The sequence below is a fragment of the Crocodylus porosus genome, unplaced genomic scaffold (assembly GCF_001723895.1).
Source record: "Crocodylus porosus isolate Cpor-Errol unplaced genomic scaffold, CroPor_comp1, whole genome shotgun sequence".
NCBI lineage: Eukaryota > Metazoa > Chordata > Crocodylia > Crocodylidae > Crocodylus > Crocodylus porosus.
In genome coordinates, this window is record NW_017728910.1 from 21,564,829 (window position 1) to 21,579,033 (window position 14,205).

A 14,205-nucleotide genomic window follows, 5' to 3' on the forward strand; every position below is an offset into this window, starting at 1 on the left:
AACTGCTTAAATTACTTTAATTGGCTCCTGAGGGTACTAGCAGGGCAAGGGATACAAATTAGAAACCAGTGGGGACAGCAGGTCCACTGGCTCTGGTAACCACACTCCCTTTGTGTTTACTACACCATAGCGAAAACTTCATGATGAGAACGTGATGATCAGTCAATGGATAACTCCTACCTTGTGCTCAGAGACCAAAGGAGGTTTGGGTGGGGGTGGTGCTAAAGCACACTAATAGGCCCAGTATTGTCAGACCTTTGCTTCAGATGGCTGAGCAATGGCACAGAGGCCAGCTGAGTGGCCCACAAGGAGTCTGGATCCGAGAGGAGGACAGACATTTGGAGTCCCAGTCCTCTGCTCTAACCCTCTACTCTTTTAGAAAAGGATGCCCCTTGTACTTGTTATTGATTGCTGAAGGGAAAGCAATGCACAGCCAAAAAGTTGCCTACATACCAAATAACGATGTGCAACCCAGAAAGGAGCTCCAGACACATTACCAATTCAAACCAAACTATCTTGCTTCACCACAACTGTGCGGGAGAGCTCTGCTGGAAATGGTCAGGACGGGTTTTTGCCAGAAGGGAAAGACTGCAAGCATGAAAGGTTATTCTTGGCACCCAAGCTGGGAAGGTGACAGAAGCCTTAGAAGTCAGAGAAGGGCATGGCAGGATGGCTTGACACTTCAGTCAGCAGTCGGATGGGCTGACAGTAATTTGGGAGGCAGGGATGCCCGATTTCACTAAGATACCATCCCGACTGCAGCCAAAACCACAAGCTCCAAAGCATCTTAGGCAGGCTGTCCCTGCCCTGGTCGGCAGCGCTTGTTCACGTTGCCCTCTCATGGCCGCAGTTATGAAAAGGCCATATTGCAGTTTGCATAATTCAGTGCGGCTGCAGCAACTTTGACGGAGAGACCAATTTACAGGAAGCTGAGGAGTTAAGTCCTTCATTGCGATACAAGTGCAGGCAATGCAGAGATTCTCTATTAGTGCAAGTCCTGACGGGCTGTCAGCCATGGAGTCGGAGCACCACAGCATCCGGGACCAGGAAATATCGTAGCTCTCAGGAGTCCTGAGTTTTCCATTCCAAAAGTAGTCAAAGGCTGAATCGCTGAACCATTTGTGGTTCCCCACTCGCTAATGAAAAGCAGCCCCCTGCTAGGAAAAATGGGTGGAGCTGCTCAAATGGCAACTGAGGTTGCATTGAAGTGAGAACTGCTTGAACAGCAGAATGGGGAAGAGAGCTGTCAGACCTGTTTTCATTGAATGAAAAACAATTCCTGATGAGCAGGAAGCTTTCATATATGGAAATCTGGCCATTGGTAGGTGCCAACCAGTGACCTTGGGTTTTGCACCAGACATTTTAATTTCTACTTGGCTGCCTAAGTGCTGATCCCTCATGGCTGTGAGGTCAACCCATGGACTATGCACTAACTGCAGGCTGACATCTGCATGAAGCTGCAGACAGCCTGAAACAACCTGGAGAGGTATGACCTACTTCAGGTATCCCGCTGGGATAGTGACTCTGAACTTAACTCTCTAGATGGCCTGTAAATAATTTTTTTTTCCAGCTGGGCTTCAGATTTTATTTAGGTTCTTTATGGCAATGAAATGAAGCCTGAAGGATTTCCTTCTTCACAATATTATTGTGAACACGTGTGCTGACCAGACTGGCGATGTGACAGACCTTTAAATGAAAACAACTCTTCTCCAAAATGTTCATTGGTTATTAGAATAAAACAGGAGTTAACAACACACAACATCCAGGTTTAAACAGGCTGAGAGATCCTTCTCCCTCTTGGATACTTCAAAGGGAAAGGGAAGAAGCTGCATCTTCAGAGCAGATGTCACTGGGGCTCGTAGGGGAGGAGAGAGACATTTCCTTGCTCCAAAAGGATGATTTAGCGAAGGATTATTCCAGCAGCATTATTCCTATACGCACCCTTAACAGCTTTGTGGTCTTTGCTTTTGTCCAACAGATCTGGAAATGCCTTTTCCTTCCTGTTTAGTGAACCATTTCCTTTGGCTTGCACGTTATATGCTTTTTACGTCTCTGGTTTTGCAGGTAACAGGGTTTCTGAAGAGCAAGTCTCACCTTTTACAAGAAAGGAGTGACAGAAAAGCCTCCAACGAGGCACTGAAGTCTGTGGGCATCCACTCTAGCTTACCCCGATTTATTCGTGCCTGAAAACATAGCAGAACTTGAACACAATGTTGTTTTAATCAGCTTCATGTGTCCTGAGAGCAAAAAACCCAAGCTGCACATCCTCTATAGGAAGCTGCCTTAGATGGGGTTTTCATGTGTTTCTTTAAAGATGGTTATAAATGCAAAAGAGGGGCACTGCCTCGGGGGCCCAGTGATGTTCCTGCTGGAGTCAAGAGCAACATTTCCCACTGAGCTCCATTGCCATAGCACCTTCCCCACTCCCTTGCTTCTATTTAGAGGATGTGGCAAATCTAGGCCCCGTGAAAGAGGTCAGATTTGCAGCCCTGGTGTCATCCTTTGACACAAGACAGTTCAATGTGTTTGCATGTAACCCGGATACACCCAAGGTGTGCCCCGTCCTCACTTAGATAGGATAGGTGGGCAGCCAACAGTGCTGAGAGGGATGCTGTGACGCGGGTACAGATCCCTCTATTCTCCACAGAGCCACACCACAGAAAGGGTTTTTAACTATATACAGAATTTCTTTAACATATAAAGAATGATATACAACCATATACATGTCAAAGCAATAGATAATATTAGAGAAAATTAACCACTATACACCCTTATACATGCACATAATTATAACTATATTCGGGAATGGGGTTGCACAGGGTATGCTTTGAAGCAGCCCCCTTACCCAGGACCCTGAGATCCTTAAGGTAAGCCACTAGGCCCACAGGGCAATCCCATGTGGGCCTCCAGCAGGTAAGTACTAGATTCCTGATATAATACTCAACAAATTAAACAACAAGAAAAATAGATTCCAATAGAAAATAACCACCTTAAAACTATTTACCAGCTAAAATATAACGTAACTCATACGGTACAACTGGTTTACAAAATACTAGGTGCAGCTCCCCGCTTTGTAGGGCACACTCTCACCCAGTTCTCTGAAAGGAGCAGGGTGGGGGGTCCCTTTTCTCCAGCCCCTCCCCTGCGAAGCCCCTATTCCCTGAACTCACGGCTGTCCCAAGTGGGGATGCAGTAGGCTTGTGCTTACCCCCACCCACCCCGTCTGGACCCAACTGCTGCTCCGGCGTGCTGCAGGGGGTTCCTTCTTCATAGGCTGGGGTCCGGCCCCGGGCACCTCCAAGACCCCGTCTTCTGTCGAGACAAGGGGTGGGGCTCAGCCCGCCTTCTCTGGGCCCAGGCCTGGTGTCCCTGCAGGAAGAAAGGGACTGGCAGCGCTCCAAGGGCACCTTAGGGCGGGTGCCCCTTGACAAGGCCCGAGCGGTCTCTCACCACTCCCAGGGCTTCGTGCACTGGGGTGTGCACCATGCGGATCCAAGCGGGCTCTCCCTGCTCCCAGGGCCGAGGCTCTGGCATGGCTCCTCCGGTGTCTTCAGGAGCCTAGGGCTATCACCTGCTGGGGCAGCTCTCCCCAGCTTCTCTCGGCTCCCCTCTTCTTCTCGTCCCTCACCGGTCTGGTCTCCCAGCCGAACATGCTGTTCTTTTATAGCCATATGGAGCTCCGCCCTGGATCGCAAAAGGTCCAATCAGAGCGAGGGGCGGCAAAAACCTTGCCAGGAACCCTCTTCGCGGGAGCTCTGCCCCGGATCATAAATGCAGCAATAAGGAGAAGTAGGGGGCACCCTGTCCCGACTGGCGGAAGAAATTCCACCAATGGCTCGGCATCCTGCTCGAGCCAGAAAGCTGCGTGCAAGCCGTGTTGCAGCCGGCACGCCCACTACATGCAGCATAGTCCTCATAAGGAGATTGGCTTTTTGTCCCCATTATACAGCCCATCTCCCACTCACTGCTCCTTATCTCATTGCCAGTTTAGTAGTCATCAGTCAAAGAGCTGCTCACACCGTAGGCCCAGCCACCAGCAAATGCTTCATATGCCATGTGTCTTGGTATCCCCTGCTTCTCAGTACCCCAAAGACAGGTATTATATGTGCAGTGGTGCTACTAACTTCCCTCCTGTCCCACCATTTCTGCATTTGTTCTGCCCTGGCACAATGAACCAGCTTGACACAGCTGATGTAAGATGCATCAATAGACAGCTTCCCCACAGGTGATCTGTGTGCGCTGGTCCTCATAGAAGCATAGAGAAGTAGGGCTGGAAGGCACCTCCACAGGTCATCTAGTCCACCCCCCGCCTTCATAAAACTACTGTCAACTCTGACACAACACAAAACCAAAAGAAATCTCATAAGGTTCAATAAGGATAAATGCAAAGTCCTGCAGCAAGGGTGGACTAATCTCACACACCAGTACAGGCTGGGAACCAACTGATTCAGCAGCAGCTCTGCAGCAAAGGACCTGGGGGTGACAGTGGACAATAAGCTAAATATGAGTCAACAGTGTGCCCTTGTTGCTAAGAAGGCTCATGGCATCCTGGGCTGCATTAGCAGGACTCTTGCCAGCAGATCAAGGGAAGTGATTCTTCCCCACTATTTGGCATTGATGAGGCCCCATCTGGAGTCCTGTGTCCAGTTTTGGGCCCCCCACTACAGAAAGGATGTGGACAAATTGGAAAGATCCCAGTGGGGGCCAATGAAACTGCTTAGGGATCTGGGACATGTGACTGGTGAGGAGAGGCTGAGGGAACTGGGATTATGCAGTCTGGAGAAGAGAAGGCTGAGAAGGGATTTAACAGCAGCCTTCAAGTCCCTGCAGATGGGTTTGAAAAAAGGATGGAGCTGGACTGTTCTCAGTGGGGGCAGATGACAGAACAAGGAGCAATGGGCTCAAGTTACAGCAAGGGAAGTTTAGTTTGGATATTAGGAAAAATGTTCTCACTAGGAGGGTGGTAAAACACTGGAACAGGCTATGCAGAGAGGTGTTGGGATCTCCATCCTTGGAGGTTTTTAAGACCCAGCTAAACAAAGCATTGGTTGGGATGGTCTAGTTGGGACTGCTCCGCTTTGAGCATGGGGTTGGACAAGATGCGACCTCCTGAGGTCCCTAATTTTCTATGATTCCACAATTCTAAGATAAAACACCCTAAACTGCCATAGGTAATGCAGGTGGACCATGGCAGCCAACATCCTGCTTCAATAAAAGGTTCAATAAGATCAAGAGATCCCAGGAAACGGGCCATGCCCTTTATAATAGAGACACAGGGAGTGCCTCTATTATAACAGAGAAAAGCAACCCCCACCAGTCTATACCAATCTGACCATGGGGTAAGATTCCTTCCTGACCCCAAATATGATATTGGTCTGACCCTGACCAGAAGGGCAAAACCTTCTAGCCAGGAACCTCTGGCTTTAAGTCCCAGCAGGAACACTGGCATAGCTCAGTCAAAATCCCCAGCTTGGGTTGAAGCCAGCATTTAATGCCTTGGAGAAAGGCAGAAAAAAGGGGAAGGGGGCAACCAGAAAAGCCCAGGAGCATGGGACACAGTAAAAAGTAGACATAGCCTGTATCGTCCCCTTGTATAGCACACAGCCTTCCTTCTTAGCAGAGCTGGGCCGCTGGAACCACCCTCCCCATTACAGATCCTTGGAGCAGAGGTCACGGTACCCAACACACGTTTTTAAGATGCCTTAATTGCTTCTGTCCTATACGAGCAACCACATGGGTCTTGGGGAGCAGAGGTTATGCCTCATCACCACACTCCAGCACTACAATGCAGCTGCCATGATGGTAGGCATCAGCCTTCCCACAGGCTGTGAGGAAAGAAAGAATAGGAGGCAGAGTCTAAGCCAGCTCTGCCACTTTGGGTGTGGTACAAAGCTGCGCCAAGCACCTCCTGCACAGGCCCCTGTGAAAGACCCACTGTCAATGCAGCCTCTGATGGGCAGGCGGACACACTGTAGGATCATCCCAGAGGATGAAAGGCAGCTGTTGCAACATCGGAGCGACACCAGAACGCTCTACTGTAGACAAGGGACTTGCAGCTGAGCAGCTAGGGCTGTCTCCACAACTTGTTGGTGCCTCTGTTCAGACACAAGATAGTAATCAATTATGGTTACCAGATGAGCACTAGGAGCAAGACAGAAATCACTCACCTTGGTTCATGTCACCTACCAAAGAGCCACGGCAGCCCCCATGGGCAGATCTAGGATTTTGAGAAGAGTGGGGTGCAGATGGTGCAGTGCACCATCACACATGACACAACACATTTTCTCCATGTGACAGGCGGCCGTCTTCCAGCCGGTCAAATCACAGGCCCGCCCACCTGTGTAGGGCAGTCCAACCGCCTGCCTCGGCTTTACTGCAACCAATTAAGTTGTTTATAATGTGGGAGGCTGCCCATTTACTGCCCGATGCCAAGGATGTAATACATGGCTCCGTACCGTCCCTACACCATGTCCCATGCCTCACAGATGGCATCACTATGAGGCTTCAGCCCCATGATGGGCCTCACTCCATGCATGCCTGATGTCCAGATCCCACCTGGATACCTCCTTCTCAGGTAGTCTAATCTCTGCCTCATACTGGGCTGCCAAGCTCTCTGAACCCTTCTCCCTTGGCTGTAGTCCCCTCGAGGACCTTTGGTCACACAGGTCCTGGCCTCACCTCCAGGTCAGTCGGAAGCCCAGGCCTCTGCCTCTGGGAGTCCCTGAGTGAGGGCACTCTGGCCCTTTGACTGATCTGGTCCTGGCCCCAGCACTGACCAGTTGAGAGTTTCTCCAGCCAGGTTATGAGCTGGTTGTTCTCTCTCCCACATATGGGTCTGCCTTCTCAGGCCCCTCCAAATTCAACTCACTTAATCAAGCCCAGCCTATGCACAGCCCTTCAGGCCCCCTCATATGGACCCTCCTCTACATGGCCCAAGCACAGTCCTTCAGGTTGCCCACGTGAACCCTACTCTACGCAGCCCTCGCTGCTTTTACACACGCCATCACAGGGCCACTACTCCACCCCCTCACTGAGGCTCTCGGCCTTATGCCCCTCGGGTCTGAGGTCTGATAACATGCCCGGACCCCCCTCCTGTCCCTTCTGTGGGGTAACCCACCAGATTGTGGGGGGTTAAGGCTATAAGGCACCCCATATTTGCCTTTCACTAGGGAGGCAATTGGTGTGCCATTTACTGGGGACCACCACACCACAGACAGCCCCATCACACCATCCTACCCTAGCAGGGTGTCGTTTTAGGTCATTCCCCAGGAACCTCCTCCATCCCCATAGTTCATACCCTTAACCACCATGTGCTCTGAGAGAAGCAGTACTTGGGCTGGATGACGTTCTCTTTCTGGCTCCCTCCAGCAACTGCCAGCTCAACTTTGAGGGGCTAGGTTTATATTGAGGCTGCTCAGCCTCATTCTCCAATCCACAAGCCCTCCCGTGGTCATGTGACTGCTTCAGTAGGCTGCACCACACCTGCTGGCTGCCCCGCTGCCTGCTTAACCTCCTAAAGTGGCGGGCACTAAAGGTGCCCTGCCACACTCCACTTAAAGAGAAACTAGAATCTTTACTAATATGCTACAGGCCTAGCACTATCGAATTCAGTTTAAATTCAAAGCTAAAGCAAATATAACTTCAATGGAATGTATGTTAAGTTGCTAGATGTGATGGGTTAGCTGGTACTGATTTGGCCCTGGGGTTTTGAAAGGGTGAAAAATGATTGGTGGGGGGGATTCCCTTTCCTCACCAATCAGGCCCTGAAGAGGGGGAAGACTTCGGGCTACACAGATAATCTATTTAAGTCCAAAACACACAACAAGCTAGGCAAAAAGCAGTCAAAATAGTCAAAGGATTTTGTTTCATTAGTCCTGTAGTCATTATAGTTACATGTACATCGCTTATTCAGATTCATAAAACAAAATCTAGCCTTCCTGAGTGTCTTGACAGTCGCCTCCAATACTTCACTGTCAGTCATTTCCATATCTGAGTATTACCACACCTAAGTTAAGGTTTTTAGCTAGAGCTAAAAGCACTCTACAGGGTGGGAAATAGAAGAGAGGCATTAACAGGAAGGTCTAACAGACAGCAGCAGTATTACAGAAGAAAGGATAGTTTGGATAGTGGAACATCAAGACCACTGAAAAGGAGAGAGGGTCGTTAACACCTGTGGAACAATGAGAGATTAGCAGGAATTGGGTAGATGGTAGTGAGCCAGGAAGTCAATTGACCCCCTCACTGCTGCCTAAATAGAAATGCTGCTGCCAGGCAGTCGGTTTTTAAGTTTTGGGTTGAGGAAGAATCAAAGCAGGGTGCAACAGCTCCAGTACACACCCCTGTATCTGCCACTTGGAGTTGCTTCAAGCCTGGATTTGGAATAGGAAACTTTAGAGGGGAAATTCAGGGAATTCGTTACAGTCTACGGCTTGCTACCAAACCTCTGAGCCTGCCAGTCCTCCTTAGAAATAAGATCTAGTAACGCTGTGACATCATTTAAAACATGGGTGAAAGCCAGCGTCTGGGGAGGAAGGCTTGTTTAACAAGCTTCAGAGGCTGAACCACCACCAGACAGACCCCTACACCTCCTTGGCTCTCCTTAGCAATTTCTCACAGCATCACTATGCTGTGTTGGATATGACAAGCTAAAACATCCTACTGCAATGAGAGGTAGGTTAGGGGTAGACAAATTCAACCAACTTAAACAGGAAAAAAAGCCAAAAAAAAAAACACCTTACCATGTACCAGAGACCAGATTTTATTCTACTTATTCACCCCCTCAATGCACTGAGGCGCCTAAGTGTGATTCCATTCCATCCTGCTCAAGTCCCTGAAAAACCGTTCATACAGAAGGTGGGTGGATCTTCGCCTACCTCCTTGCTGCTTTTTTGTGACTCTTCAGGGCAAGATGATGGTGTGTCACAAAAGCAGACGCATTTCTGGATTTTCAGGGACTTGAACAGGGTGGAATAGAACCACGCTTAGTCCACTTAGACTCCCAGGAGGTGGCACTGAACCAAGCCCCAGGTAATGCTCTATTCTGCTGTAAAAGGAAGCGAAATTGCTGTAACTCAGCCATGCTTCATTCAGGGGTGAGCCATCCCAGTTCAGCTTCCATTTACTTGGGACAGAGCAAACACACAAAACAGTTACCATGAAACCACTGAGGCACAGCACTGGTAAATACTCCTGACCCCCTTACATCAGCATAGCTCATTTGTCCGTCCATCCCCTGAGACCAAATAAGCTTGTATTACAGACCTGGGCTCATGGTGCCAGATTCTCTCTCTCCAAGGCAGAGACAAGCCAACAGCTCGACAGCTCCCGTCAACTAGAAGGTGAGGACTGGAATAAGAGGTTTTTAAGACCCCGCTAGACAAAGCCTTGGCTGGGACGATTTAGTTGGGGCTTGTTCTGCTTTGAGCAGGAGGTTGGACTAGGTGTGACCTCCTGAGGTACCTTCAAATCCTAATTTTGTATGATTCTAGGACTCAGATTTTGCCTTCTCCTCATTAGATCCTGGCCTAAAGCAGGCCAGATGCCGTCCAGGGAATAATGCTGTTCTTGAAGCCACCCTGTAGCATGGGGTCACCACAATTCTGGCCAGCCTTTAATAGGTTTCCCTACATTCAGAAACTACTTTAGGCCTTCCAAATTGCATCTATGTGGGGAGGGGGGGCTGGGGGAAGAGCGAGAGGGGAAGGTTTGGGAGGGGTTACTCTGATGTTGCTCCAGTTGCCTGCTGGTGGCATTGGAAAGTTCCCTGGTCCTTTTGCCCACTGACAAGCCCAATGGTCAGCTGGCTCCTGCACAGATAGGAAAGGGCTGGAGGAAGGGGTTTGACTTTCATATTCAGTATTTGAAAAAAATGCATCCAAGCAAAGTTTGGATAAACAGAAACAAGATTCTTAAGACATTTTATACACATGAAAGAGTTAAACCTTACAGCAGCCCTGTGAGGCAGGAAAGCAAAAATCCCCAGCCTAGAGAAGAGGAAACCGAGGGCAAGAGAGCAGCTAAGTGACTTGCCAAAGGTCAGACAGGTCATCTGTGGCAGAGACAGAGTGCTAGAAGCCATATCCTCCTCCCTAGCTCAAAGTCAGAGCCAAAACAGACCCTACTGTTGGTTACATAATGAAGACACCACTTTAAAGTTTTACTATGTCTTTGAGGCAAACATCACACCCTTTTGATTTTCTATAAGTGTCATGCAGGCTTAGGACGTGACAAAGAAATGCATCGTACACATAGATCATTTCGAACCCTCTGACCATCACAATTTTTTATCCTAAAAGCCAGCAACGCTGAGTGAAGGGAACACATGCACAGCTCCCTGATGAACCAAAGACTTGTCTCGCTGCAAGAAATATTTTTTTCCTTTACATTTTGTAAAGACCTGTTTCTTTAGTTTCCTACCCCCTAAACCTACAGATTCTTTAGTGAGAGAAGGGAAACCACCGCTCACGTAACTTGCCCAAAAAACAAGAATGATCAGGCAAGTGTTTGTCAACTCACCACTGACACTTAAGAGGAACAGTTCTGCCTGGGACCAATATTAAAAGGGCTGTCACAGCTGCAATGCAGAGCTGGGTAGAAGAGTAGAAATCAGGGGAGCAAAGCTCAGCACGTTTGCAAAAGATTCCAAGAATACAACTGAAACTCCGACCTTACCTGACAGGATAGCAAATTGCCGGTGGAGCTGTTCTATTATATCCACTGCAACCAGCGGCCTTATCTCCTGCTGCATGATTTCATCTGTACAAGTGAAAACAGAAACCCACAATGAGTTAACCAGACCCTTCACTGGAGCTCCACCAGAACCCAGTCAGACAAAGGAGATACTCAGAGGTTAAGAGCCTGGCTTGATCATTGGCTCTGATGTTATCATATGACTCTTCATAGTGGAGAAGCTCATGATACTGGTAAAAAAAAGAAAGAAAGGAAAAGAAAAAGTCCCATCTCCAGCCTGGATACTTTATCCATTGTCTTGTGATTTCACAGAGTGCTTTTCATAAGCCAATGCCAATAGATTTGCCAGGGCTTGTCACAAGTTTGCTCAGGACGATGGGCCTCTCTTTGCATCTCCACATTTCCTATTAAACGACTGCATCTGGGTTCCCCGATAAAGCAGCTTTTCAGTCTTTTGAAACAGCAATGTCTATTTTAGCTACAGGACCACATCGTCGTGCCCCCACCCACGCACACTAATTTCTTTTGCTGATTCTTTTTCTTCAACAAGAAAACACAGAGCAAAAGGAGGAAATAAGGAAGTATGAGGCTTTCTTCTTGTGCAAAAAACCCCCATGCTCTTCTAAAGTAGGGATTGAAAAGCAGCTGAAGACCATGAAGGGAACCACCACAAGTTGAGTGTTTTTACTCTGATGCATTTAATGACCAGAAACCACAGGCAGGCCCTGGTCTAATTAGATCCAAACTATGGGGCCAGCTCAGTTGATTTCTGGTTGGGTTTTACTTTGCAAGATGCCATTTGCCCACCTGAATGGTTGGCTCCAAGTTCACTTATACCAGGTAACAATGCCTACTGCATCAGGTGCTGTACCAACCTATAGTAAAAATGGCCTTGTCTATACTGTTGCAGTGGTTGGCCCCAGACAGGAAGGGCTGAGCTCACCTTGCTTATCCGAGTCTGACGCATTCCAGAACTAGAAATTTGCCTGCAAGACTAGTTCAGGCCCATCCCCACTTATTTGCAGAGCCACTGCAGCCTGAAGGCTTGGGAGCAGGCACTTGGAGACTAGTGATCACTGGGTTCAATAAATACAGGAATACATGAATGAGAAGAACTAACAATAAACTTTAAATGAAGAGCAGTAGGCAACCTCTGTAGACCCTTTGTCTGTCTCTGACTAACTAACTTAACTTGGGAACCGGTGTCCAAATCCCAACCTGTGTAGCCTTCTTAGTCAGGGAGTGTCTCTATTATAACCTCTGTTGCTACAGGGACAAGTCCAGAGCAGCCTCACGGGACAACTTGCCAAACTGAAGTGTCATGGGTGCAAGCAGACAAGATGGGCTCTGCCCCACCCTCATGGGGACATGTTGCTGCCGTGGCACAGAAGAGCCCTCACAGCGCCTGTCTTGCAGGGTTTACAATCTAAATACAATATAAGCAAAGCGGAGAAGCATGATATACCCCTTGTACAGAGTGGGAACCAGTGACCAAAGGACATGTTTGCACAGCAAGCTTACTGCACCAGGCTGTGCTCCAAACCAGCAGCAGTGACTATGTTTGTGCAGCCATCAGGTGGGCTCATTTGAATGGTTAAGTGATAGGCCCAATTAGGTTAAGTGACAGGCCCAATCAGCAGCCCTGCTGATGGGTGTCAAGCCCCTGTCGCCGTTCAGTTTACAGCCTCTCTGCCAATGCTACCACAGAAGTGCCAGGGAGAGGATGCAAACTCCCACAGACCTCAGCACATGCAGAACTGCCTGCTTTTGCCCTCGTTATGCGAGGGTCTCTGATCTTGGCAGGGTCACACTCAATAAAAATGCATGGCAGCAGCCGAAGGGATAAAAATCACCTGCAGATGCATCTTCATTTCCATTTCACTTATGCAGCCATTTAATAACATTATTAACAACAGGGGTGGCTCTGGTCCTTGGCACTGTGGAGGTGGCTGGAAGCAAGTGGGAGGTGGAGCACTGCACACCAGAGCCCACCAGTGGGCTGAGTGATGCTCATGGCGGGGTAGGAGGTGGTTATTTTACTGTCTCCAAGGCACCTCCCCCAGATCAGAGCCCTGTCGTGCTAGGCACTGTACACCCACGTAATGAGAGACCGTTCTTCCCTCGATTCCTAATTAGGCAAGACAAGCGAGTGAAAGAGAAAGGTAAAAGGTCTTGCCTGTGGTTACACAGCAGTCCAATGGAGGAGGTACCACAATAACCCAAGTCTCCTGAGCCCAGTCCAGTACCTAGTTTTGAGCTCTTTCCGTTTGTGGCTTCGTTCCTTCGTCTCTTCTCTGAACTGTGGGGAGTCAAGCTTATCTGGCTCTGGGGATAAATTAGAGCAGCAGCAGAGTGGATGCTAGGCTGTAACCAGCCCCTGTTCCAGCAGCTGAGTTTAGCCAGGTCACAACCATGCTTGGGATAATCCCATCTTCTCCCTGAGCCTTGGTCCCTGAGCCCAGGACTGCAGCAGGAGGTGGCTAGATCCACGAAAACTGTTTTGCCTGGTGAATCCCTCCACTTTCCACAAGTAATCTCTAGAGGATGGATTCCCCAACCCCACTGTCCTTCCTGCTGCCGGAGCCAAGAGGCTCCAGAGTATGCTGCCTTCTATTAGACTTGTGCCGACATCTTTTCGGAGGAGACCGAGTGACCTCTCTGTCGGTGCAGGAAGTTCACTCATACCTGGTTTTAAGGTGAGGCCAAAGCCCCATTTGCAAACAGGCAACAGCTGGAGGGCAGAGGTTGGTAGACCCTCCAAGAGCCTTGAGGATCCTGGATGTTCCTGCAGGAATGGGACACCGACCCTCAGCACAGCCTGCTCCCACCCCCAGTAACATGTTACATTCATTTTCCCAAAGTAAATGTCCCTGGACTGTGGGGAGCAGCAATTTTATGGCTTCTTCATTCCTTTGCAAATACACACCTCAAACCTGTAGGGTGGAAAAGGTGCAGGGCCAGGAAGATTGTGGCCCTAAATGCAGAATGTGCTCCTGGGCCCTTATACAATGCTCACATGGCAATTACACCTTCCACGGTGCCACCAAACCAGCCCAGCCCAGCCGCTCTGAACTTGGCGCTACTTCACACTTACCGTGTGGCAGCAAGGTTGTGGGACAGGGCAGTTAAGGTGTGTTGCTGCTATTGCACAGATGTAAATCCATCCCCACTCGGCACTTGTGCTACAGGCTGCCCACCGTTGACCCAGCTGTAAACAGGCACCTGCTCCTTCAGGTGGGGGAGTCGCAAGCAGCCAGATGACATGGCAGCTGCATTGCTCCCTTGTGTACCCCTCACTATGGAAAGGGGGGACGTTGCCACACTAGAAGCATCGGCCTTCTAGGCTCAAAGGGACTGTGACTGCCTTGGGTAGCAGCAGACCCGGCTGTGCTAGGCTCTGTACAAATATAAATCAGAGCTCCTTTCCCAAGGAGGGTATGCTAAAGAAAAAAACCAGCAGCTTTTTATCCAGCCACTTCCTCCTCAGTGTTACCTTCTGGAGTTTTTAAGGGTGTT

General features: G+C 49.2%; 1 protein-coding gene across 1 annotated transcript in view; it reads right to left on the bottom strand.

Annotated features, from left to right (window-relative positions):
• The window catches only part of MCF2L2 (MCF.2 cell line derived transforming sequence-like 2), a 268,026-nt gene that overhangs the window by 193,475 nt on the left and 60,346 nt on the right, over nucleotides 1-14,205 (bottom strand). The window contains 1 exon segment of the mRNA XM_019532786.1: nucleotides 10,672-10,755. Coding sequence (XP_019388331.1) covers nucleotides 10,672-10,755 — 84 coding nt within the window.